This window comes from Mirounga angustirostris, unplaced genomic scaffold, assembly GCF_029215605.1.
Source record: "Mirounga angustirostris isolate CCGP_5_RB_7025 unplaced genomic scaffold, mMirAng1.0.hap1 SCAF_8, whole genome shotgun sequence".
Lineage (NCBI taxonomy): Eukaryota > Metazoa > Chordata > Mammalia > Carnivora > Phocidae > Mirounga > Mirounga angustirostris.
In genome coordinates, this window is record NW_026991716.1 from 31,697,989 (window position 1) to 31,725,412 (window position 27,424).

The window sequence follows — 27,424 nt, forward strand, 5'->3', positions numbered from 1 at the left end:
GGTTTCAGTAATCTGGGGGCAGTCTGGACATAGCCCTTTGAAGCTCAAAGTGAAGTGTGATGAATGGGGAAACCATTACAAGTCTTTTAAGGAAAGGGGGCTCAAAGAGAGGACAAAGAAGATTCTAGCAGCCACATTAAACATCCAACTTGTTTAGCCACATCTCACTCTACCAGCAATACATAAGAGGCCCTTGCTCCTTCCGGCCCCAGGGTCTTTGCACATGCTGTCCCTTCCCTCTGGGATCCTCCTGCTTCCTCTATCCCCCTCCTACCTCACTGACTCCCTCTCATTCTTCAGGTCCACCTCACAAGGCCTAACTTCCTCAGGGAAACGTCTATGAACCTCATTTGCTTCTCTCAACACCCCCTATGTTGTCTTCAGAGCCTTCACTGCAGTTTGTAATTATATGTTTGTTGGCATAATTAACTTTATTCAGTGTGGAACTGTCCCGCCAGACCGTAGGCTCTCTGAGAGCAGGGCCGGTCTGCGTTTCATTTACCACTGTGCCTGGAACATAGTAGATGGCCAGTCCCTAGCGACAGCACGAGCAAGCAGCCATGCAGAATGAGCCATAGCTCTCCCCACACACTGGAGCGGCCAGGCAAACTGTGTCTGACTGGACCCAGTTTCAGTTACCAGCGTCTGTCTTTCTCTTTTTGTCTCAGACAAGTTTCCTCTCTTTCCAACTCTCCTCTGTCTTGAGGGTCTTTTAAACCCTCAAAGACAACGTCCGAGACAAAAGGAAGAGTGTTTCAGGTCCTGGGACAGGGAGGTTCCCCCCACCCCGAACCTGAAGGCGGCGGTAGGGGGCAGTGGCACCCTGGGAGTAACTTCCAGAAGTAGGCTCGCGGTGAGAGAGAGGAACTCTCTCTCTCTTGCTGCAGAGCAAGCCAGGGTCAGCAGCAGCCCAAAGCCACAAAAACTGACTTTAAAAGTCCTCCTAAGAGCTGCGTCTTTCGACTCCCCAAAACAATCCCGCCTTGTGCCCCAGGACACGGCGCGAGTTACACACTTAGAGCAGTTTCCACAGAACCACATTCAGTTGGTTTTAAACTCTGGGGAAACCTGGCAGCCTCTTTGTGGGTTTTTTAAAAAAACTAGTTAGAGGGACAATTAAACCTTTATGGGCCCCAGAATGTACCTATGCAGACATAAATAAGGATCATTCTTCATCACCAGAGAGAATCCGCTTTTTGGCAACAGAGATATTTTTCTGCATCGCAAGACAGAGTTGAGCTCACACCTGAGAGCCTTTATGATGAGGGCAGGTGATGGGGGGTCAGCATGGGCAGAGGTAGAAACTTTGACCATAAGTTCTCAAAATGGACACATTGCAGGCCTTGGGCTTAGCTGGTCTTAAATAAATCACAAACTCCCAAAGCCTTCCCAGAAAGCCGCCCAGATTTTAGGCCAAGAAAACTCATCTTTCCCCTCCTGCCCACCCCCCCACCTTGTGTTACTTTGGCCCAAAATGATCCATTTGTCAAAGAGTCCTGACTCTTTTATTCCCACTCTTACAACACAATACAATGCATTCACGTATTTACAGTGCAGTGTCCTTGAATGGTCGGATGGCTTTTTTTTAATCCAATAATATCATTAAATGCACCAGGGAGCTAAATTCTTAAAGGAACCTTTGAGTAAACTCTTTTGTTAAGTGAATCAGTCTTTTGTAAGGCAAATTATCAGCCACCAATTTGTTTTCCAAATCTGAGATTTCACATAGGAGATTTTCTTAAACCAGGCCCACTTTAGATGGCGGCCTGTACATTTTCTTTTATTTTTCTGTCTTTGGTCAAGACAAGCTCTTCCTGAATAGACATTATTGGGTAGGGATGAAGGAATCTCAAACACTTGAGAAATAAATCAGTTTCAATCATTCCTGTCATCCATAATTCTCTAGAACTACCAGCCTAAAGCAAAGTATAATGATCTCCTGACAAAGAATCCAGCTGCATAGATTTGAAGACCAGTCTATTTGAAGTCAGTTTCAAAAGAAATGCAGAGAATGGGATTTTGAAAAAAAAAATTATTGTAGATTTTTTTATTGAGGCAAAATACATAGCATAATATTTATCATTTTAACGATTTGTAAGTGTACAATTCAGTGACATTAATAAACTAAATTCACAATGGTGTGTAACCATCACCACTATGTATGGCCAAAACCTTTCATCATCCCCCACAAAAAACTCTACCCATTAAACCATAACTACCCCCCCACCGCCCCTCCTCCCAACCCCCCTCCTTCGCAGCCCGCAATAACCTCTCGTCTAGTTTCTGTGTCTATGAACAGGGGATCCTTTTTAAACTCCGGCTTTACTTCGGGCCTTTTTTTCTTCCCCTGGAGTGGGAGAATGGAGAAAGTGTACCACCCTCTTTTTAGCTTGTCGACTCCTGCTGTGCCTCGCCCTCCCCTTTCCTCCACCCACCGGACTAGGAGCTGAAGCCGGAGCTGGTTGGGACGAGCTGGTTGCTGGTTGGGACGGGTGAAGCTGGCCGAGGGGCTACCGCCCCCAGCGGGAACAAAAGGAGGTCACTGGGTCTGAGTCTCCCTTACTAGCTCAGGAATGGCAAGAATTTTCTGACTTCAATAGTCTGAGGAAGTAGGAACATGATGAGTAGATGGCTGTTTTGGAGTCTGCAGCCTGGCCTGCATGTGGCCCCCACCGAGCACCTGTCAGCTCCCGCCTTACCTACCAAAGATCTGTCAGGGCTAAGAGAGATGGGACTGCAGGAAGGGAAATGGAGGGCTCCCTGGGCACCCGCTGACTCCATGCTTGGAATTTCTAACATTGAAAAACACTGGCTAAACCACTCACAACCCCTGCAGAATTTACATATCTTGTACCCATTGGTGGCCAACAGAGGCACATTCAGAATGATTCACATCCTACAGTTTGGGGTTTACTTTGTTCACAATGCTTAGAAATTCTCAAAAGACCTTCCACCCCCCACACCCCCCCCCGCCCCTCACGGCACTCTGCCTGCCCCCTTCCCCAACACACAACTCAGGGTAACAGGAGACTTGGCTTACGAAATCGGATTTTTAATTGTTTCAAGAACTACTTGGGGACCCCCAGCCTCGCCTCCCCAACCCTGGGAACTGCGAGTCTGCCAGGGCCCCTAGGGCAACTGGGACAAAGTGGTTTTGTAGCACAGAGAAACGGCCATGGGTTGGGGAGAGAGGAATCACCTCAAAAGTAGGAGGCCTGAATTCTTTCCGCTGCCCACTTGCTGGTGACCTTGGGCCAGTCCCTTTACAGCTCTGTCCTCATTTCCCTCAAGCTGGGTGGGATGACCCTCCAACTATGAGGATTTTTGGGAAGAGAGAGAAACAAGGCTTTCTGATAGCATGAAATAGGAATCCAAGTCCTTCATTTCCTATCAGTGCTGACATTAATGGAAGAATGATGGCAGGGAGGTAGAGGAGGACGTTTGGGGAAAGAGAAGAGTGGACAGGTGTACTGTAGGTGTATTTTAGGACAGGCTGAGAATAAAGTTTTGGTTGGATCTTTATGAGAAAATATTAAGCAGGTAGGCAAGGAATAAGCAGCTGGAATTAGGGAGAGAGATTGAGATAAATGGATAACAAGAATAGAGTCCAGAGTCATGGTTGATAGATGAAATAGTCTTAATAAATGCCAAACAGGGTGCCTGGGTGGCTCAGTTGGTTAAGCGACTGCCTTCGGCTCAGGTCATGATCCTGGAGTCCCAGGATCGAGTCCCACGTCGGGCTCCCTGCTCGGCAGGGAGTCTGCTTCTCCCTCTGACCCTTTCATGCTCTATCTCATTCTCTGTCTCAAATAAATAAATAAAATCTTTAAAAAAATAAATAAATAAATGCCAAACAACACTCGTCAAATGCTTAGTATGTGCCAGGCCCTCAGAGAGCCCTTCACATGGATGTGCTAATACCATTCTCACGACACCCTTATGATGTTGTTAAAAGATATCGTTTGTACACCTGCTTTATAGATGCATCCTGCTCAAAGCTGCACAAGGACTAAGTGGTAAGACCAGAACTTGAACACTGGGAATCTGACCTCAGAGCCTTTGACCAGTTTTTTTGTTTTGTTTTGTTTTGTTTTAGATTTTATTTATTTATATGAGAGAGAGAAAAGGAGCATGAGGAGGGGAGGGGAGGGGCAGAGGGAGAGGGAAAAGCTGAGTCCCCCTGAGCGAGCAGCCTCACAAGAAGACGTGGGGCTCTTGATCCCAGGACCCTGAGATCAGGACCTGAGCCAAAGGCAGATGCTAAACCGGCTGAGTAACCCAGGCGCCCTTGACCAGTCTTTCATATAACCTCCTAAAAGGGGAGCCAGAGGAACACAAGAGAAAAGGAGTACAGGTGAAAGAGAGAACCTTGACAAATACCTGTAAGTAGTACTCCTATTCTTGATCAACTGCGACCTAAAATCAGATTCTGAGAAGATGGAGATGTGGGTCAGATACAAACTGGGAAGCATCCAGGTGTATCTAGTGATGCTGTCAGCTGGTCTGGCTCCGCACGGGTTCAACAGTAATACTGAGCGCTTACTGCGAACCAGGCACCGTGCCAAGAGGCATCACCTATATTATCTCATTTAGTCCTCTCACAAATCCCACAAGACGGTGCCCATTTCATAGGAGAGGAAACGGGGGTTCCAAGGGCTAAGGGATTTAACCCAGCTACAAAGGCTCAGGACGGGGAACTCAAAGCCAAGCCGTGTGCTTCTGGAGCCAGCTCAAGCAAGCTCAAGCAGGCTTTCCTGACCGCCCCTCCAGTCACATAGCGAAACCACTGGACATTTCTGGAATGTTTTGTCTAAGGTTACCCCCTTGAATTAGCTTGTAGTTGAAGCCAGTATTTGAAGTCAATGCTTCTGGAAGTTGCTGAAGGGTTAACAGTTGCCTGGAACCAATGTTTAAGTTCACAATGTGCCTATTTGAGTTAATTTGACCCAATTAGAATAAAGCAGGGACTCTACTTTTTGGTCCCTGAGACAAGCCCCGCGAGGTCCTGCCCCACCCACTTCCAAGGAGCAGCCTGATTTGTCCAAGGGTAACCCCCTCTCCCTTACGGTGATTGGTTCAGAGAGAGCACGTGACACAAATCAGGCCAATAAGGCACAATGGGAAGTCCCCTTGAGGCTCCATTCCACGCTTCTGTCTGGAAGGGACGGTCTTTACCGGAGACTTTGGCTGTGGTGGGAGGCCGGGAACTGTCTGTGGCGTCCGTGTCCGTACCAGCCTCACTACTCAGACTCATGGAACCCTTGCAGCCCAGCCTCCTGCCTAAGATTCCCCAGCATCAAGCCAATACATTTATTGTTTGAGTCAGTTTGACTTGGGATGCTTACAGCCTCCAACTCCCACTGGAATGTTAGCAGTGTGAAGGCACAGATCATGTCTCTCCCCTTACCTGCTGTATCCCCAGCCCTTACTACAAAATTTAGCACAGAGACATAACTCATTATATAGGTGAATGAGTGCACAGAAAAGCAACTCAGAGAATATTTTAGCTGGAAAACACTTAAAATCTCAAATCCAAGTTTTCTCTCTTTTCTTTCTTTTTTTTTTTTAATTTATTTTTATTTTTAAGTAATCCCTACACCCAATGTGGGACTCAAACTTACAACCCAGGAGATCAAGAGTCACAATCCCAGCTCCGATGATTGCGCCAGCCAGGCGCCCCTCTCTCCTTTCTACTCTATGGTGAAAAAAGAAGAGTTGTTATGTTAGGTTAATGGTAATTTTCCCTCTTAATTAGGGCAGACACCCTCTAGTCCCTCAGCGGGAGCCTTCAGTCTCCGTTAGGCAAGCATCCCAGAGGGGCTTTGATGCAGTGCCCAGTCCAAGCTAGAGAACAAGACACCAGGAAGGACTCACCCCCAGGCTAAATAAAACCAGCATCTGTTGATAGAAATGGGGACTTGGTAAGAAAGACACGCAATTTTACATTATAAATTTAAGTACAAAATATCTCTGAATGTTGGTTAATGTTTATTCTTGGCTATTTTTCATGAATAAATTATGGAAAATACATGCTTATAACTCTATGGGCCTTTAGAATGGAGAGCTCCATCTGCATCCCTTTTTGGACATAGGGCTGAGACTACCCACAGTTTCCTTTGCAGGGGACACACGTCTCTAAAAATCCAAAATTGCAAAATGAAAGATATGAAGCATTGGTAGACTTCATGACTCCCTCACATTGCATTCAAGGGTTCTTGTATGTACTTTTTACATAATATTTTGTTTAAAATTGACTGTATTGAGGGGCACCTGGGTGGCTCAGTCAGTTAAGCGTCCAGCTCTTGATTTTGGTTCAGGTCCTGATCTCAGGGTCGTGAGATTGAACCCTGCACTGGGCTCTGCACTCAGCAGGGAGTCTGCTTGAGATTCTCTCCCTCTCCCTTTCCCCCTCCTCCACTTCCACAGGTGCTCTCTCTCTCTCAAATAAATAAATCTTTAAAAAATAAAAAAATAAAATCAACTTTATTGAGGTATAATTTTTATGAATAAAATATGCCAACTTAAGGGCACCTGGGTGGCTCAGTCGGTTAAGTGTCTGCCTTCAGCTCAGGTCATGATCCCAGCGTCCTGGGATCAAGCCCCACGTCGGGCTCTCTGCTCAGTGGAGAGCTGGGTTTTCCCTCTCCCTTTGCCTGCCTCTCTGCCTACTTGTGCTCTCTCTCTCTCTGTCAAATAAATAAATAAAATCTTTTTAAAAAGTACCAACTTCAAGTATACAGTTTAATGAGTTTTGACAAATATATATACCAGGTAACCACCACCACCACCATAGTCAAACAGAATACTTCCACTATACCCCAAATTTCCTTAAGCCCATTTTCAATCACTAACCATCTCCTCATCCCAGGCACCAGGCAACCACTGATCTACTTTCTGTCACTATAGATTAGTTTTACCTGTTCTAAAACTTCATGTAAATGTAGTTATATAATTGTATTAGTCAGGTACATTTATTTATTTATTTATTTATTTATTTATTTATTTATTTATTTATTTATTTATTTATTTATTTATTTAGAGAGTGTGTGTGAGCTGGGGGAGAGAGGCAGAGGAAGAGGGAGAGAGAGAATCTTAACCAGGCTCCACCCCGAGAGCAGAGTGGAAGGCGGGGCTCAATCCCACCAGCCCAAGATCATGACCCCAGCCAACATTAAGAGTCTGATGCTTAACCAACTGAGCCACCCAGGTGCCCTGATACTTTTTTTTAAGATTTATTTATTTATTTGAGAGAGAGAGTATGCGTGCGTGTATGAGAAGGGGGAGGGCCAGAGCTAGAGAGAGAGAATCTCAAGCAGACTCCCTGCTGAGCGCAGAGCCCTGGGGCTCGATCTCATGACCCCAAGATCATGACCCGAGCAGAAATCAAGAGTCGCGGGCGCCTGGGTGGCTCAGTCATTAAATGTCTGCCTTCCACTCAGGTCATGATCCCAGGGTCTTGGGATCGAGCCTCGCATCAGGCTCCCTGCTCAGCGGGAAGCCTGCTTCTCCCTCTCCCACCTCTCTCGCTGTATCTCTGTCAAATAAATAAAAATAAAATCTTTAAAAAAAAAAAAGAAATCAAGAGTCGGATGCCCAACTGACTGAGCCACCCAGGTGCCCCCACCTTTTTAAAAAAATGTTTCTTTATTTAAAAGAATTGTTTGGGGCGCCTGGGTGGCTCAGTCGTTAGGCGTCTGCCTTCGGCTCAGGTCATGATCCCAGGGTCCTGGGATCGAGTCCCACATCGGGCTTCCCGCTCTGCGGGAAGCTTGCTTCTCCCTCTCCCACTCCCCCTGCTTGTGTTCCTGCTCTCGCTATGTCTCTCTCTGTTAAATAAATAAAATCTTTAAAAAAAATAAAAATAAATAAAAGAATTGTTTGGGGGTGTAGTGTGAGGAGTGCACACTTTCAAGGTTTCAGGGAGAACACAGGTTCCAGAAGGATGGTTGGGGCAAAAATACATGGGGGTGGGAAGGGGGGAGGTACCTGGGGGCTGCCATCTAATACCACAGACTGGTAGGTTTACACAACAGAAATTTATTTTCTCACAGTTCTAGAGGCTGGAAGACCAAGATCAAGGTGTTGACAGGTTTGGTTTCTCCTGAGGCCTCTCTCTTTGGCTTGCAGATGCCTGTCTTCTCACCATGTCCCTATATGGCCTTTTCTCTGTGTGGGCACATCACTGGTGTCTCTTCCTCTTTTTTAAGGACACCAGTCCTATTGGATTAGGGTCCTACAATTCCTATGACCTTATTCAACCTTAATTACTCCTTTAAAGTCCATGTCTCCAAATACGGTCACATTGGTTAGAGCTTCAACATACAAATTTGGGGACACAATTCAGTCCATAACACCAGTCTTTTGTGTCTAATGTCTGTGATTCAGCATAATGTCTGTGTGATTCATCTGTTTCATGGCACTTACTGGTAGTTTTTTCCTTTTTGTTGCAGAGTAGTAGTCCACTGTATGAATATACCACAATTTGTTTATCTATTTATCTATGATGGATATTTAGGTTATTTCTAGTTTTTTCTATTATGAATAAAGCTCCTATAAATATCCCAGCATGTCTTTTTGTGGATATATGTTTTTATTTCTCTCTTGGGTAAATACCTAAGAGTGGAATTGTTGGATTATTTGGTAAGTAAGTTTAATTTTGTAAGAACCTGACAAACATTTCTCCAGGGTGGTTGTCATTTAACACTTCCACCAGCAGTGTACAGAAGTTTCCATTGTTCCACATCCTTACCAATACTTGGTTTTGTTCATCTCTCTCTTTTTTTTAAAGCTGTTCTAGGGTGTAGTGGTTTCTCATTGTGGTTTTAATTTGCACTCCTTGTTGACTAATAATGTTGAGCATCTTTTCATGTGCTTATTTATCACCTGAATGTCTCCTTCAGTGAAGTGTCCATTCAAAGCTTTGGCTCATTTTTAAAATTGGGTTGTTTCCTTATTATTGAGTTATAAGAACTCTTTACATATTCCAACTACAACTGCTTTATCAGTTAAATGTTTTGCAATCGTTATTCTCCCAGTCTTTGTCTTTTCATTCTCCTAATAGCATCTTTCATAGAGCAGAAGTTTTTCATTTAAGTCTGGTTTATCAATTTTTCTTTAAGGATCATGCTTGTCTTAAATAAAGACAGTTTTACTTCTTCCTTCCCAATATAAATGCCTATTTTTTTTTCTTGCCTCATTGCACTGGCTAAAACCTCTAATCTATGTTGAATAGAAGTGATGTGAGCAGTATCCTTTATCTTGCTCTTCATCTTAGAGGGAAAGCATTCAGTCTCACCATTAAGTATGATGTTAGACATAGGTTTTGGGTTTTTTTTTTAAGATTTTATTTATTTATTTGCCAGAGAGAGAGAGAACAAGCAGGGGGAGCAGCAGGCTGAGGGAGAAGCAGGCTCCCTGCTGAGCAAGGAGCCTGATGCGGGACTTGATCCCCGTAGCCTGGGATCATGACCTGATCCAAAGGCAGATGCTTAACCGACTGAGCCACACAGGTACCCCTAGCCATAAGTTTTTCATGGATGGTCTTAATCAGGTTGAGGAAGTTCCTTTCTATTACTAGTTTGCTTAGTTTTTAATCAGGAATGGATGTTGGTTTTTCTATTTCTTTTTTTCTTTCTTTTTCTTTTTTTTTTAGAGAGAAAGAGAGAGGTCAAGCCAGGGGTGCAGGAGCAGAGGGAGAGAGAGAGAGAGAAACTTAAGCAGGCTCCATGTCCAGAGCAGAGCCCAACACAGGGCTCCATCTCACAATCCTGAGATCATGACCTGAGCCAAAAGCAAGAGTTGGATGCTTAACTGACTGAGCTACCCAGGCGCCCCTGGATGTTATATTTTTGTCAAAAGCTTTTTCCTTCATCTTTTAAGATGCGCATATGGTTTTTCTTTCTTATTTTGTTAATATTGTGAAGTATATTGATTTTCTAATGTTAAGTCAACCTTGCCTTCCTGGAATAAACCCCAGTTGGTCATGATGTATTTTATCTTTTTATATATTGTTAGATTTGATTTGCTAAAATTTTGTTTGAAATTTTTCTATGTTCACGAGGGCTATTGGTCTATAGTTTTCTTTTCTTATAAATGTGTTTGTCTGGTTTCAGTATCAGAGTAATACTGGCCTCAGAATGAGTTGGGAAGTTTCTCTTCCCTTCAGTTTTCTGAGTTTATATAGAATTGGTATTTTTTCCTCCTTTAATACTTGTTGAATTTACCAATGAAGTTGTCTAAGCCTGGAGTTCTCGTTAGGGAAAAGTTTTAAGTTAGAAATTCAATTTAGATACTATTCAGGTTATCGATTTTTATGAAATGAGTTTTGGTAGTTTATCTTTCAAGGAATTTGTCTGTTGCATCTAAATTGTCTAATGTATTGGTATTTATTGTTCACTGTTGACATTGACAAAGTTGTTCATAATATTCTCTTATTATCCTTTTTTTAACTGGTGAGGTTAGTGAGGTCATCTCCCTCATTACTGATATTGGTCATTTGTATCTCCTCTTTTTCTTCCTGATCCATGTGGCTAAATGTTTATCAGTATTATTGATCTTCTTGACAAACTACCTTTTGGCTTCATTGATATTCTTTATTGTTTTGCTGTAGCCTATTTCATTAATTTCTGCCCTGATCTTTACTATTTCATTTCTTCAGTTTCATTTGCTTTTCTTTTTCCAGTTCCTTAAGGTAGAAGCTGAGATTATTGACTTGAGACCTTTCAAGGTCTCTGATTTAGTAGAGCCCCACAAATTTAGTAGGTTGAGTTTTCATTTTCATTCCATTCAATATACATTCTGGTTTCCCTTTTGTATTTTTATTCGGCTATGGGTTATTTAGAAGGGTGTTGTCTAGTTTCAAAATATTTGGAGATTTTCCAGAAATCTTTCTGTTACTGACTTCTAATTTAATTCCATTGTGATGAGAAGACATATTTTTTGTGACTTGAGCCTTTTAAAATTTATTGTGACTTGTTTTATGGCCCAGAATATGGCCTATTTTGGTAAATGTTCCATGTACATTTCAAAAGAATGTACATTCTGCTGTTGTTGGATGGAGTGTTCTATAAATATGAATTAGGTCAAGTTGATTGATGGTGCTGTTTATCTTCTATACCCTTGATTTTGTTCTACCTGTCAATATCATTTATTAAGAGGGAATGTTAAAATCTCCTGCTATAGTTGTGATTTGCATATTTGTCCTTGCCATTCTGTCAGTTTTGCTTCATGTATTTTGAAACTCTGTTATTAGGTGCATAAACTTTTAGAATTAAGTCATCTTAATATCATTGACCCGTTTATGATATAAAATTATATTCTTTTTTGTTGTTGTTTTGAAATTATATTCTTTATACCTGGCAACATTCTTTGCTCTGAAATCTTCTTTTTCTGGTGTTAACCAACCTTCCTTCCTTTCTTTTATCCTTTCTTCCTTCCTTCCTTTCTTTTTCTTTTGTTTCACAACTATTTTTAATTTAATATTTCACAGACATCTCTCCAAGTCACAGACATCTTTTTTGAGATATAATTGACATATAACATTATGTTAGTTTCATGGTATAACATACTGATTCGATTTGAAATGGTCACATTAAGTCTAGTTAACATCCATCACCACACATAGTTACAAATTTTCTTCTTTTTTTTTTTTTTAAGATTTTATTTATTTGACAGAGAGAGACACAGCGAGAGAGGGAACACAAGCAGGGGGGAGTGGGAGAGGGAGAAGCAGGCTTCCGGCGGTGCAGGGAGCCCGATGTGGGGCTTGATCCCAGGACCCTGGGAATCATGACCTGAGCCGAAGGCAGACGCTTAACGACTGAGGCACCCAGGCGGCCCTACAAATTTTCTTCTTGTGTTAGGACTTTTTAAAAAAGATTTATTTACTTATTTTAGAGAGAGTGGGGGGTGGTGAGGGAAGAGGGAGAGAGAGAATCCCAAGCAGACTCCCTGCTGAGCATGCAGTCCAATGTGGGGCTGGATCCCATGACCCCGAGATCATGATCTGAGCCAAAATCAAGAGTTGGATGCTCAACCAATTGAGCCACCCAGGTGCCCCTTGTGTTGAGAACTTTTAATATCTACTCTCTTAGCAAGTTTCAAGTATACAATACCATATTATTAACTATAGTCACCATGCTGTACATTACATTCCCAAGTCCATCTTTGGGTTTTTTTTGGTTTTTTTTGTTTGTTTGTTTGTTTTTTAAAGATTTTATTCATTTATTTGACAGAGAAAGACACAGTGAGAGAGGGAACACAAGCAGGGGGAGTGGGAGAGGGAGAAGCAGGCTTCCCACTGAGCAGGGAGCCCGATGCGGGACTCGATCCCGGGACTCCAGGATCATGACCTGAGCCGAAGGCAGTCGCTTAACCAACTGAGCCACCCAGGCGCCCCATCTTTGTTTTTATAAGTGTTAGCATGGTACATCTTTTCCCACCCTTTTACTTTTTGACATATCTGTGTCTTTATATTTAAAAGTGTGTTTCCTTTGCCCAAGGTCACGCAGCTTGTGTCACATAGTGGTGGAGCCAGGATTATGAACCCAGGCAGGCTGTCTCTCTAATCCCATTCTCTTGACCTCAATGATATATGATCTCTTTTTTTTTTTAAGGTTTTTTAATTTATTTATTTATTTGAGAGAGAGAAGGAGAGAGAGAGAGCATGAGAGGGGGGAGGGTCAGAGGGAGAAGCAGGCTCCCCACCAAACAGGGAGCCTGATGGGGGACTCGATCCCGGGACTCCAGGATCATGACCTGAGCTGAAGGCAGTCGCTCAACCAACTGAGCCACCCAGGCTCTCCGATATATGATCTCCTAAAGGTTTTCTTGAACCTATCTACTTTTCTTCATCTCCAACACCCTGTCCCCACTCGAGACCATCTCTCTCCCAGATACCTACGTCAGAGCAGAATGGAAAACTTTTCCTCTACCCTTTTAGGTTCAGTAACTAGGGCCTGTGAGTTAAATTGACAAAAGACAGATTAGCAAGAAAAAAGACAGATTTTTATTCGAGTACTAGGCAGTTGGAATTTGGGAGCTTATTACCAACTTAATAAGGGAAGCAGAGGAGGAGAAGGTACTTACAAGGAAAACAAAGGACTTTTAGGGAAGATAAATGGGCCCAAAGGAGAATAGATGAGAGGTATTATTGATGGTTTTGTGACAATGTCTGGGTTTGTCAGTGATAAAAGTCGATCTTTCCCTGGTTGTTCCTGGGGAGGGGACTTAGGACAATTGAGATATTTGGGGGGGCCTTGCTTATAGATAAGGGAGTTCAGGAAAAAGCCTATTTTCAGCTCAAAATAATTTTCATGCCACAGTGGCGTATTTGGACTCTCCCCTACAATTTTCCCCCTGGCTCATCTCCCTGCTTCCTCTCCCTTCTCCTTGCCTGCTACTATAGTATTCATTTAAAAATGTAGATAGGACTGTCTTGATCCCATGGCAGTCCCCATTCTTCTCCCTGCTTTGGATGTTCCTCATAGCTCCAAGGGTGAACACCTAAGTCCCTGACAAGGTGTGCAAAGTCCTGCTGCTCTGCCCTGCTCCTGTCTGCCCCCGGCCCCCTCTCTCACTGAAATATAACCCAGGCCTGCCTGAGGGCTCCTCCACCAGAGGCATTTGCATATGCTGATCCACCTGGCCACCTTTGCTGAGGCAATTCTTCCTTCTCCCCTCTGTCGTATTGCTAACCTCATTTTCCCAGGAAGGCCCAAGGTCCAAGGTCCTTGGACAAGGTAATTCCCCCCCATTGTAAGCTTTCTGAGCCTCATGACATCACCTTCCCAGCATTGGGTGAGGTGGCCATGGGAGGGACTCTGGCAGGACAGGGACCAGGTAGACACATGTGTCTGTGCCCCTAGTGACTTGAGCATGTCTGGCACACAGTGGATGCTCAGAACATCTGTTATGAGTGAATATGGAAATAAGGCATCCAAGGAAAGAAGGGCCAGCTGAGGGATGAGGTGAGGCTTAGGGGAGGATTTCCAAATTGTCACTGGGTAGAGATACCCTTAGCATCTGGAGAAGACAAAGGATCCCTCCTTAGAACCATCATTTGAAATACTTAAAATAATAATATATTGCATTACCAAAGGAGTACTACTATTGAAATACAAATATCAACATATAAAAAATACAGACACATTTGTGATTAAAAATAAAGTGTGTTTCTTATAAGCACTATATAATTTGGCCTTGCTTTTTTATCCAATCTGACAATCTCTGCCTTTTAATTAAAGCATTTGGACTTTTCTTCACCTCAGAGAAATACATGATTTTTTTTTGGTTTGATTTGGCTTGGTTTTAATTGTGGCAAAATACACATCACAGATTTTGACATCTTAACCATTTTAAGTATATAGTTCAGTGGTGTTAACAGTGTCACACTGTTAGGCAAACAATCTCCAGGACTTTTTCATCTTGCAAAACTGAAACTCTCTACCCATAAGCAATAAGCCCTCATTTCCCCTCCCCCAACCCCTGGCAGGCACCATTCTACTTTCTATCTCTATGAGTTTGGCTACTCTAGTAACCTCCTATAAGTGAAATTGTACAGTATAGACATTTATTTTTAGTGTGGTTATTGACATGGTTAAATTTAAGTCTATCATCTTGCTGTTTGTCTTACATTTGTTCCATGTCTTTTTTGTTCCTTTTTTCTCTTTCTCTGCCTTCTTTTCAACTATTTTTTATGATTCTGTTTTATTTCCCTTGTTGGCCTTAGTAGCTATAATTCTGTTTTGTTATTTCATTGGTTGCTTTAGGGTTCATGGTATATCTTAACACAGTCTGCCTTTGATATTATTCCACTTCACATATAGTATAAGAACTTGACTATAGTATACATCCATTTCTCCCCTCCTGGCCTTTATGCTTTTGTTGTCATACTTTTTTACTCATACATGTTTAAAAACCACACTTTTTTTGTTTAAGCAGTTACCTTTGAAAGAGATATACACTGGGGCGCCTGGGTGGCTCAGTCATTAAGTGTCTGCCTTCGGCTCAGGTCGTGATCCCAGGGCCTGGGATCGAGCCCCACATCGGGCTCCCTGCTCTGTGGGGAAGCCTGCTTCTCCCTCTCTCACTCCCCCTGCTTGTGTTCCCTCTCTCGCTGTGTCTCTCTCTGTCAAATAAATAAATAAAATCTTAAAAAAAAAAAAGAGATATACACCACAGTTAAAAAATATATATATTTTATATACATATGTATGTACATATATATACATATATATTATACATTATATACATATATATATATGCATGTATATATAATATGTGTGTCTGTGTGTGTGTGTATTTCCTTGTGTGGATACCTTTTCCAGTGCTCTTCATTCCTTAGGGGAGGCCCATGTTTCTATCTGGTATCATCTTCCTCCTGCTTGAAGGACTTCCTTTAACATTTCTTAGAGTGTAGTTCTGTTGATGATGAATTATCTCTGAAGAGATCTGTAGGGTACCTTCCTTTTTGAAGATATTTTTGCTGGGTATAGGATTTAGACTGAGAGGTTTCTTTCTTCCTTTTGGTACTTAAACTATTTTGCTCTCCTGGTTTCTCACCTGCACCGTTTCCAGTGAGAAATCTGCAGCTATCCTTAAATTTGTTCCTTTGTATGTAACGTGTCTTTTCTCTCTGGCTGCTTCTAAGATGTTCTCTTCACCACAAGTATTCAGCAACTGGATCATATACGCATTGGTGTACTTCTCAAGTTTTTGTACCTGGGCCTCATTGAGCTTCTCGGATCTGTGAGTATATAGTTTTCAACAAATTTAGAAAAAATTTGGCCATTATTTGTTCAAATAATTTTTCTGTATTCCAGCCCTTTTTCCCCAGGGCCTCCAATTATGTATATATTGGGCTGTTTGAAGTTGCCCCATAGCATTCTGATGCTTTCCTCATTTTTTAAACTTTTTTCCCCCTGTATAATTTTGAATAGTTTCTATTGCTATGTCTTCCTGTTCACTAAAATGTTCTTCTGCAAAGTCTGATCTGCTATGAATCTTGGGCATCTTACTTATTGTAGTTTCTATCCCTAAAATTTTGATTTGCAACTTATTAAAATCATACATGTTTTTGAACATATGGAATAGAGTTATAATAGCTGGTTTCACATCCTGGGCTGTGTCAGTTCATCTGTGTCAGTTCAGGTCAATTTTTTTTTTTTTTTAAGATTATTTACTTGATTGAGAGAGAGAGTGGGCGCACTTACAAGTGCAGGGTGGAGCAAAGGGAGAGAATCTTCAAGCCAACTCCCCACTGAGCATGAAGCTTGACGCGGGGCTTGATCTCATGACCCATGAGATCATGCCTGAGCCAAAACCAAGAGTGGGCCGCTTAACCGACACCAGACACCCCAGTTCAGGTCAATTTTGATTGATTTATTTTTCTCATTATGAATAATATTTTGCATGCCTGATAATCTTTGTTTACATTCCAGACATTGTGAATTTTACCATGTTGGGTGCTGGATATTTTGATATTTCTATAAATATTCTTGCTCTGTGTTATGGGAGCCAGTTAAATTGCTTGGAAATAGCCTGATCCTTTTAGTCTTGCTTTTAAGAGCTATTAGGTAGGACCAGAGCAGTGCTTAGTGCAGGGCTAATTACTCCCTACTATTGATGCTCCACAATGCTCCATGAATGATACAGTTTTCCAGTCTGGCTGGGGGAACAGACTCTGTTCTTCTGTTCCCAGCTCTGTGTGAACACCTAGCATTATTGTCTAATCCTCCCAGATGGTTCTTTCCCCAGCCTGGGGTAGTTTCCTCCCACTCACAGGTCTATCATGCTGAACACCTGAGGGAGACCCTCTCCGATTTCCAGATTTCTGTACAGCTTTCTCCTCTTCAGTGCTCCGTCCCGCAAATTCTGGCCACCTTGTTCTCCCCAGAGTTTTAGCTCTGGCCCCAGACAGAGAATTCTCAACTCAGAGTATTTGCTGAGCTCCTCCTGGATTCTCTCCCCAAGCTACAGCCTGGAAACCCTCATAAGACAGTAAGCTTGGGCAATCATAGGGCTTACTTTGTTTTCGTATCTCTCAGTAACTGTCCTTTATTGCCTGATATGGTTTGAACACCATTGTTTCATACATTTTGTCTGGTTGGTTGATTGTTTCAGGAAGGAGAATAAATCCAGTCTCTGTTGCCAGTCTTGTTCTGGAAGCAAAAATCCTTCTTTTTTATCCTTTGTTACAACTAAAACAGCGCGGGGCACATGGTTGGTTCATTCATTGACAGCTTCTTAAATTAATTCATTTTTGTCAGTAGTGATATTCAAGGAAAAGTTTGTTTAGAAATTCAGTTGTTGGTGATTGGGTAAATTTTTTTTAATGTTCAATAATAAATTCTTGTAATTCTTATTCAGGTGACCAAATTCACTTATGAATTCAAATTCTTGTAATTCTTACTCAGAAGACCAAATTCACTTATGAAATTGCATGAAGGTAGATTAAAAATTCTTTGGAAACAAACTATATACATAGCAATGTTTTTGAAATGCTTGCTTCCTGTGGACCTGCTTTTATTTCTTTATTTTAAGATAATTTCCTAACTTACAGAAAATGACAAACATGAGATCAACACATTTATAGCAGAATCCATGTTTATTGTCACTACCAGTGTCTCCCCTGAATGCCTGGGACACAGTAAATAATACATATTCAAAGAATGATTGAACGAATAGAACACTTTTGGGGCAGAACACTTTTTACCTCACCAACCAATATGATTTTATTTCAGTAACATCTCTATCAAATATATCCATCCTCCCTTTTTATAAATCAAAGCTCTATTTATAATAGATCCATGCCTCTTCTGGTTCTCTTCACAATAAGCTCTGTTGCCCTTGCTTTGTAACATTGTTTTGCCAGATGAAGTTAACACAAATCAATATTTCTTTCTCTATAAGAAAGGCCAACATTTTGATTTGGAAATCTTAATTGAAGAGGTTTGGCTTGCAGTCTTGAAAGCATCAGAGTTGCATAATGCTTTGACTTCTAGCTTAATTCTTGTGGATTCTTGGGGCTCTAGCCCCTTGCCTGGAGCTCTCCCCCCATCTGTCATGCCTTTTTGTGGTCCAGCCAAATCTTGCACATCTTTCAAGCCCAGCTTAAGCCTTCCTTCCTCTGTGAAGCCTTCTCCTGACACAGCAATCTCGCCCTCTGCCTGTTCCTTAGAACTGAATTCTTTTCCATTCACTTGGTACCTCATCAACCATACTCCTTGTCATACCTTTTGTGTTTACGTGGGAACATCCGTCTCAACCAGCTCGTGACCACCTTCAGGACCAGAGACCCACATGTGCCTAGCACAGGAATAATACTAGCAACAACCAATGCATACTGAATACTTACTATGTGCCTGTGGTTGTTCTAAGACCTCCTTAGGAATGACTTCAGTTAATCCTTACTTCACTCTAAAGGAATGGTGCTATCGTGACCTGCCTTCCAGACCAGGAGGCTGAGGCCCAGAGAGTCAGGTCACTTCCCCGGGGTGGCCAGCAGAGCAAGGATTCAAATCAAGCATTCTGAGAGCCTGAGCCCTCAGCCCTGCACTGTGCCATGGCACCGGGGGGTGGGGGGTGAGGGGGGTGTAGTAGTAACTCAGTACATCTCTGTTGAATGAAGGCAAAAATGCAGGTCTGGCCTCTGCAGGAGGGAAAGATCTGGAGAAGCTCTCTTCTGTGACTCTTGCAGCCTCACAGTTTCCCATCACCACTCCATGGTGTTGTTTTAGGAGCAAGATCCTGTGTGGTCCAGGAGGAAAAGGAGAGGATAGAAGTGAGGTGCCTACACCCCTCTCCCGCCTTCCTCCCTTGCAGGCTGGGCAAAGAGCAAGTTGGGACAATTCTTCTTCCTGCCACCCCGTAGCTCTCAGAGTCAGCTGGCAATCTTGCACAGGGAGAAGCAGAAAAGAGGGGGGGAGGTAGGTAGCGCCATCCTCAGGCTCCCTGGTTTCTGGGGCCTGAGCCTCCCAAGGCTCAGTCAATCGGATGTGCCTTTAGCTTGCTGGAATTCGGCCGGATTTACAGAGATAAGATCACTCTGACCCTTAATTCCCCAATGTAATTTATGGGCTTGCCTCCTTGGGCTGCAACACGTCTGGCTCTACGGAATCTCATCATTATTTATGTAAACACAGCATCCCGCCTTTGTGGATTATAATTGGACTTGAACAGCAAGAAGTAGGGACTTACACCCTTGGGACCGTGCTGAAACCCTTCTTTTGAAAACTCTCACCTGAGTCTTTGAAATCTTCCCTGTGGCTCATGGATAGCTTTAACCAGACCAAAAACAATTTTTTTCCCCTTCCTCCTTCAGCAGGCCTGGGCAAATGTATCCCCAAACATCACCAGGTTTTGTAGGGTCCTCTCGGCAAATGGGGTAAAGATACGCCAACCATCTTGGGTGGACCCAGACTGAGAGGACAGGAGCCCTAGGGTGGAGGCCTCCACAGATCTCCTCATTGTCTGTTGGAACATGAATTTTATACCCCCACTAAGAATAAACAGGATTAGGAATTTAGTGCTGTTTGGAAAAGAGGAGAGGTGGCTGGTTGAAAGAGAAAGGTCTTTGCTTTTTATTCATGCTGCGAGTTCCCCAGGAACCTTCGCTGTACATACACACTCGAGAGCCAGGAGGATTAGGGGAAAGAAAATGAGCTGATTGAACCAGATGGTTCAGGAAGCACTCCCAGGAGGCCACTGGGGTGGATGAATCTGCATCTTTAAATAACATTAATTTCTGAAAGGCCCAAATTGTTTCCTAAATTACTGCACTGACCTCTTAGCTTTCATCTATTTTTACGGCAACTCTCCTGGTGGAAGGTACGAGCCAGCTTTGGAGAAATTCCTCATCTTCGGGGCTGCTGGTAAGGAATCCGTTTCCTAAAAGAAAAAAAAATCTTTAAGAAATCAAGGTGCTTTGGAAAACGGATTTCAGCAGAGACAACCCGCCGCGCCCCCACCCCCCCACGCCCCAGCCAGGTGATCTGAACAAACCATCGAGTTCTACTTGCCAGCTGGGCCACTCATTTCCTCGGGAGCCAGGGGCAAACCAATTAACCTCAGTATCCCCATCTGTAAAATGGGGTTAATAATGCTTACCTGCTGCAAGAGTGCTGTGAGCCTTTAATTGGGTAATGGCTGTGGAGCCCTTTGATGTAGTAAATTTTATTAACTTCCAAGGGATTCCCCGAGGCTAGAAAAAGCAGTTAAAACCCAAGAAAGAAGAAAGGCATTGAAACGCAAAGCTCGGCTAAGCTTTCACCTCCAGCTCTAATTTCAGAAGTGCGGACGGGAGTCCGCCGCTCCAGGGGGACTGGAAAGCTAGGGCCAGGACTGGGGCCATTTGAATGGCATTTGGGAAGGGAGAGGCTGCAAACTGTCTCAGAAGGAGCTCAGCTTTCCGATCGTGGAGGCTGAAGGTAAACAAATAGCCTTGCGTGATCAAACCGAGATCCTTCTTTGTCCCCCCTAAGGTGCTTTTCCGAGAGCAAGTCGCCAGTAAGGGAATTATAATGGTGTTAATCCAAGGTCCTTGGAACTGAATTTAGAAACCCCCAGCTTCTGGCTTCCTGCTTCCCAACAATTAAATAAAGAGAGAACTCAAGGTCTGGCCTCTAGCCAGGGTTCCTGAGCAGAGAAGAGGTGGGGATCAGCATCAGCCATGGGTCAGAGAACTGGGGCTTTTGCGAGCTCCATCACTCGTGGTGAGCAGCACCGGCTTAGGTTGCTGGGCCAGCGCTGTGCCTCAGTCTCCCACTTTGTAAAAATGATTTTAATCAGACATCTTTGCCTTAAGGGCCCGAGTAATTAAGATTTGGCTTGTGAAGTGCACTAACATTATAAAGCACGTTCAAAGTGTTAGCTGTTCTAATTCAGGACAAACCCCTGCTTTCCTTTAGTAACTTTTAAAAATCGCGGTTCTTGGATCATTGTACTCCAAGTCAACTCATTCAGCACAAGGAAGGCCTTCTTCCTCTCTAACTTCTGATCGCCCCCAACACATATTCAGTGCTCACTGATCAGTCAACACAACTGGGCATCGGTTACAACTCGTCCTGGTCTGCCTGGGGCTGTCCCAGGTTTAGCACTAAAAATCTGTGTACCAGGAACCCCCACTTTAACCCTGGCAAGACTGGGATAACTGGTGAACCCACTGGGTCCTCGGGCTGGTGAGACTGTCATTACCAGTTCCTGACAAGCAATTATGGACCCAACATGAACATATCCGGGAAAAAGAGGCATCCTGGTGTTACAGAGGAGCACTGAACAGGGAGTCCTACAACCCAGCTCTCGCTTCTGGTTCTCCCACTATCTACTGACCTCAGATCAGACCTGTGGCTTCAGTTTCCCCAGCTGTAAAAGGAGGGGGTATGATGTGACCCCTTTTCACCTTTTTCTCCAGGGAAAAAGGCCACAGGAATTTGCCCAACCCCCCGGGGGGTATGCTATGTGGTTTTCAACAAAAAGGGCCAGTGGTGGGAACATGCTGGAGACCCTGGTCTCTGCTTGTGGGGTTCAGCCCCTAGTGCCCACAGAGTCCTGTAGCACCCTTTCTCCGTGAGCAGCGAACACACGGCTGGCAACGTGGCCGTTCCGAACAGCCAAGTGATGTACAAAGCAATCTACAGAGTTCTGTAGGCCACTGTCCTTCCTAAAGAGAGCATAAGTGTATCCCTGAGATTCAAAACTTGTCTTTTCCAAGTCTGTGTTAGATTCAAGTTTGGCAAAATAGAGCGCTGAGTCCAAAAATTAAAACAATTTAAAAGACCTGCACTGTGTCCCTCTTCACAATTTACTAACCTATACTGGTTTTGTTTTTCTGTTTTTTGTTTTTTTTGGTGTGGTTTTCTGTAATTGTGTTTTATTGTACAATACAAAGGTAAAGAAAAATATCTGCTGCTAAAAGAATTAAAACCACATTAATTATACATATGTTTTGTCTTTGCTGCCCAGATTCTCCAGCCCAACCCCTGCTTGCGTTTCTCCTTTGTTTGAGCCAGGTAGACGGGGGAGATCATCACAATTGGATTGTTTTGGCGGGGCCACTTACTTTTGGGGGGCTGATCCTTTTAGAGTCGCCCTTGATAGGAGCTTAAGTTAACAAAAGCAGTCTTCTCATGACAGATCAGAACCTGGCCGTTATAGCATTTAAAAAAAAAAAAAGAAGAAGAAGGAAAAATCACATTGAGAAGCACTGGGAAACAATGATTGAATCAAAGCCACCCTCCGCAGCCTCCCCCCACTCCTGCCCCATCTGAAAACAGCCCTGTTTCAATTTCACCGCTGAGCTCAGCCTGCCTGCTCCAGACGTCCAGACCTCGCACTCTATAAATCGTCTCTGCCCTTGCCCCAGAGTTGCTGACTATATGTATTTTTGGGCCCAGCATTAATTCCCTCATCCTTGGCTGGTGACATTAAGATTTGTAACTGATAGAATGTGTTTTTAATGTATTTCCTGCAGGTTACTATTAAAGAAATCTAATTCTTCTGAACTTGCAAAAGGTTCTGCTTCCATTTATATAAAAGGGGCGGGGGGGTGGTATTACGGGAAGAATTCCCCTGCAGCCTCCAGATGGACCGGGTGGCCAGAGGGGCCTGCAGCTCTGAATCTCCGCTGAGTTCTGCCTCTCTCTCTTCCTCCTCCTGCCTGCGCCTTACTTTACCTAGGTATGAAATGAGGATAAATATTTGTCTACGAGATGAGGGTGTTGTAAGGATTAATTGGTTGGTGCTTCGGGAAGTGTTTGAAGATGAAAGAGGCTCTCTGCAGATGCTAAGTAAACTCATACCGTGTCTGGTTTTAATGAGCCAGGTGAAGCCAATGGGGATGGCTGGAGATTAACTGTGCCTAGTCCAGAGCCTGCCTGCATGGGCAGCAGGAAAACTGGGTGGTGCTCCCCGCTGGCTCCCTGGCTCCTGACATATTGGTCTCTATAAATATACATGAAGGAACCAAATTGGGATTTAACCCCGACCCTCATATCACAGAGGGCAGGGCGTCAGACTCCCCGAAGCATGCTTCCTGCCCATCATTCTAGCTCATGGCCTGGGCAAGTCACTTGGCCCCTTGGCCTTTCCAGATCTCAGTTCCTTGTTTGTTGATGGGGATAGTCAGGGTCCCCATCTCCTAGGGTTACAAGAAGGATTTCTCATAGACATGGTCAGGAGCAACTGCACGCTTGCTAAATGTCAGAGAGGCTCTAGGCACTTTACACTCACAAACTCACCGAACTCTCACACCGGTCCAAGGGAAGACTGTTGTTATCAACCCCATTCTGCAAGTGACAGAACGGAGGCATGAGGGGTTACTTGGTGGCTTACGCAAAGTTCAAGTTCTTTTCTTTGCATCCCTCCCCCTCCCTCCTTGAGGCCCAAGTTCTCGAGCACAAGCAAGACCATTGCTCATGAAGGGCAATACTGTGTGTTATACTTAGAACGACATGCACATCCCCAGTGCACAGCAAGCAGGTTGTCTGGGGGCTTCTCAGACTTGGCCTGATTTTTCCCAGCCAGCAGAGAGATACCCCAGGTCGGGGCTGGGCAGCGCATGATCCAGGACAGGCCCTGGGAAGGTATGAGCCAGGAGGCAAGGGACCAGGGCAACTGACAGGGGCTCTGCGAGCTATGGGAGGATGCCAGGTGTGTGCACCCAGCCAACCTGCAGGCTATGGTCAAGTGTAAGTCTGGGCCTGCTCAGAGTGATCACATCTGGGACCCAGGATACTTCATCAGAAGTATTCACGCCAGGGGCGCCTGCATGGCTCAGTCGGTTGAACATCTGCCTTCGGCTCAGGTCATGATCCCAGGGTCCTGGGATGGAGCCCTGCATCCGCATCAGCTCCCTGCTCAGAGGGGAGTCTGCTTCTCCCGCTCCCGCTCCCCCTGCCTGTGCTCGCTCTCTCTGTCAAATAAATAAATAAAATCTTCAAAAAAAAAAGTATTCACGCCAGATCCTGGTACCTCAAAGGCCATCAGAGTTATGAGGTATTAGCGCTGAAATATGCATAGGAACCCCTGGAATTGTGCCAGGGCGAAAGAGGGGGAGATCTTGGGAGGTGGGGGTTGTACAGCTGCTGTTTTGGGCAATCAACAAGCCCAGGGGGCAGAATGAGGCAGAGTGGCCCATGCTGTGCTTTGACTCCATGTCAGGAGCCAGAGGGGAAACGGAAGCCCATGGAGGCATGACCTCACACCCCCAGGCTGTGACATCGCAGGCCAGGTCCTGACAGAGAAAGGCTGGGGAAGCCGCTGGCTAGAACAGAGGTATCTTCGGCAACTGCTGGTGGTGATGGAAAGGTGGAAATGGAATTTTGTTTAAATAGGATGCTATTTTGAAAAGTCTAATGTGAAAGTCCCTATTTAAAAAAGAGTTGACTCTACATTGAAATTGGTTGGTGTTTCCACACCCACATGTTGACTAAGGCCTTGGAAAACAAACTTCCTGGTAGATCCTGATTCAAATCACTCGGGAGTGAATGCTTCAAGGTACAATCCCTGAGCTGTGAGCAGAGGGGCCTAGCCAAGAAAAACCCTGTGTCTGTGTTTATGAAAAGGCAAACAGATCCCAAAGGGAGGCCCAAATCCTAGCTGGCTTTGAGCACAGGCCCTCCAGGGAAGAACATAGGGATTTGAAGCAGGTCTGAGCACAGCTTCTCTGGGACCCCTGTTGGCCCCCTTTCTCTGTGTTTCTGAGAAGGGCAACGTGGAGCCTCCTCCATTAGCACCCACTAAATGCTGGGCCATTCGCTGCATCTTCAGCACGAAGCCGTATGAAATATGTGCATATTAATGCCTCAATGTCCCTTTTCTCAATGCAGAAATAGGGTAAGCAGAGTGACCGATGTCCCAGTTTGCCCCAAATAGTCTCAGCGCATGCTGTTGTCCCAGCATAATTAATGATCGCTTTCCCCTCCGTTCTCAAAAGTGCCCCCGTTTGGATGATAAATTAGATAGAGACATCCTAGGTTAAGCGAATTGCCCAAATTCGCCCGGCGGGTGAGTGGCAGAGTTGGGATTCAAACCTGTGTTTCGTTTTGTTCAAAAAGCAGACCGTGTGGGAGTTCCTCCTCATTCACAATAACAAAGACAGTCAGGGGTGTTAACTGCAGAGCTCAGGAGAAGCCCTTTGGGAGCTGCATGCCTGTTCTCCCTGACCCCCAACATAGAGCCTCCTGGAACCTGTCTCATGTGTCTCTGTGCAGGAAGAAGCACCCCAGTGGCGTCAAGCTCAGCAGACGAAACACACACCCTCACCAACAACCCACTCTGGTGTGTTTGTTTTGTTTGCTGGGTGTGTTCCTCCCAGTTCCTCCACAATAAAAATGCAAGAACTGGCTTCCCCATTTGGACCACCAGCCCAGCTTCTGGGCCCCAGCCTCCAAGCCAGGACCACGTTAGCTCACCCCACTGAGAGGCCCTCTTTCCCTCAGAAGGCTGCCCTGGGGCCTGCCCTCAGGCTTCTTTCCATGGCTTCGGAGACACACGGGCTTGCCGGTCATCCCAAATTCCTGTGAAACAGCTGTGTGTCAGGACTGCAGAAATGATCCAATCCAAGCTCATTTGTACCAGTGAAGAAACTGAGGTCCCAAGAAGTCAAGTGACTGGCCCAAAGTCATAGAGCCAAAAGCTGAAGCCAGAAGACCAGGTCTCCTGACCCCGAGGCCAGGGTTCTTTCAAGCTCGGTTGGTCCTCAGGGTGGCCTCGGGCTGTCCAGTGTGTGAGATACCTCTAGTCACCCCCAGAGAAGTCGTCTGTGTGATGAAGCTTGTTAGATGCCTGAGACCAAGATGTGTCTGCCTGACCCAGTGCCCCAGACCTTGAATCCCAATCTCAGGGTTAGCGGCAGGGTCATTTGCTTAACCACCCACTGAATCCACTTGCCTGCCCCCCAGCCAGGTGGTTATATACGAACACCCCCAAAGTCAAAGAAATCACCACTCCTGAGGGGGCCTTCAGACAACCAGCTTCTAGAAATGTCTTCCTTGTACTGAGTGGACAATGGTTTCCTTTCACTCTTTAGCCTTGGTTTCCCCCGCAAAGACCCAGTGCAGGGCAAACGTGACCCCGCTTCTCCTACACACCCTGAAAACCACTGCTCTTTCAATTATCCTTCACGTGCTGTTTCAGTGGTAGGAGAGGTGCTGAGACCCGAAGTTGAAGCTCATCTCTGCCCTTTGCTGTGTGGCTTGGGACAAGTCACTGAGCCTCTCTGAACTTCAGCTGGCTCATGGGAAATATGGGGAGAGCATGAGAGTGTTTTCTTCGATGGAGATTATCAGGATATGATGACGTTACCCACGCAACAACCAGCTAGGTCCAGTGTCTGGTACAGGAAGCATTTACGAACGGTGACATTAATATTCTCACTTTTCTTCAACTTCAGACTATATTTCTCTAAATGCAGCACCGAAGCTTTTGTTTCTTGGGAAGCCACATCACACAGGCAACTTTTCTCACCAGCCACAACCCCTGTCCCTTTGCCCCACACAGAGCTGCTAATACGGTCCCCCCATGAGCGGCGACTCTCACAGACGTGCTTTGTTCTCTCCCTCCCAGGGAGGCCGGCAGCATCGCAGCTTGGACTTCATCCTCCTAGAGGCTGTCTGTATGTCTAGTGGCCCATCGGGACCATCCTTCAGGATCTGAGATGTGCAGAGTGGGGGAAACGAGAACCACGTGAAAACCACAAAGGCTCAAGCCCATGAGGCTGCAGCCGGCCTCCGCTGGCCTTTTCCCCCTGCGGGTCCCTAAAAGCCTGCCCGGCTGCCCAATGACGTGACCCCTTTAAGCCCGACCGGCCGTGTGGACCTTCGGCCCACAATTGTCTGCAGAGGAGCCCTTGTGGCCCTTTTGAAGTTAGCGGAGTGAAGTGTGATCTTAGTGAGCCGGAACAGGTCCCGATAAAGCGGCCTCCTCGGCCAGGGGGCCTCCCCTCCGCAAAGCCATTAACATGGGAAGCCCAGCTGGGCTGAGCTTTCCTGGCTGGGGCCTCTGGCCCTTCCGCTGGCCTTTGATCACCGGACAGTAGGAAACTTACGACTCAAAGGGATAACTCCCTCCGGCCCCCTTGGTTTACAGATGAGGAAACGGAGACCCAGAGAGCGGCAGCGACTTGCCTGAGGTCACACAGCTGGCGAGGGGCAGACCCCGTGCTGGGAGCCCTTGTCCACACTGACCAGGCCCTCCTCAGGCAGTACAAAATGGTGTGTGCTCAGCGAGAAAAAGAAGAGAGGACCCCGAGGACCCCGAGGACACGGTGACTATGGAAGATTCGGTGCCTTTCCCTGGAAAGCGCTGGCGGACCCCCGGTGCCTGCACACAGGCCAGGCCTGCGGGAGGAGGCAGGGAGAGCCGCACAGGTCTGACGAACACCTGCAGCCTTCTCGAACACAGCGCTGCTGGTCCCCTGGGGACCAGC

The 27,424-nt window shown here is 45.1% G+C and overlaps 1 protein-coding gene across 11 annotated transcripts in view; it reads right to left on the minus strand.

Annotated features, from left to right (window-relative positions):
• TCP11 (t-complex 11) overlaps positions 1-27,424 on the minus strand; it is a 64,927-nt gene that overhangs the window by 24,548 nt on the left and 12,955 nt on the right. For 5 of the 11 annotated variants that reach the window (XM_064597490.1, XM_064597494.1, XM_064597491.1 and 2 more), the window contains exons 3-5: positions 23,235-23,282; positions 22,058-22,139; positions 19,784-19,887 (exon numbers count right to left, since the gene is read on the minus strand). Coding sequence is in view for 6 of the 11 variants with exons in the window: in XM_064597491.1 (XP_064453561.1) it covers positions 19,784-19,797 (14 nt within the window). In the remaining 5 variants the exon portion in view is untranslated. Of the gene's footprint in view, positions 1-17,586; positions 18,748-19,783; positions 19,888-22,057; positions 22,140-23,234; positions 23,283-27,424 lie in introns of those variants that run through there. The other 6 variants (XM_064597493.1, XM_064597492.1, XM_064597496.1 and 3 more) reach the window with 2 other exon arrangements.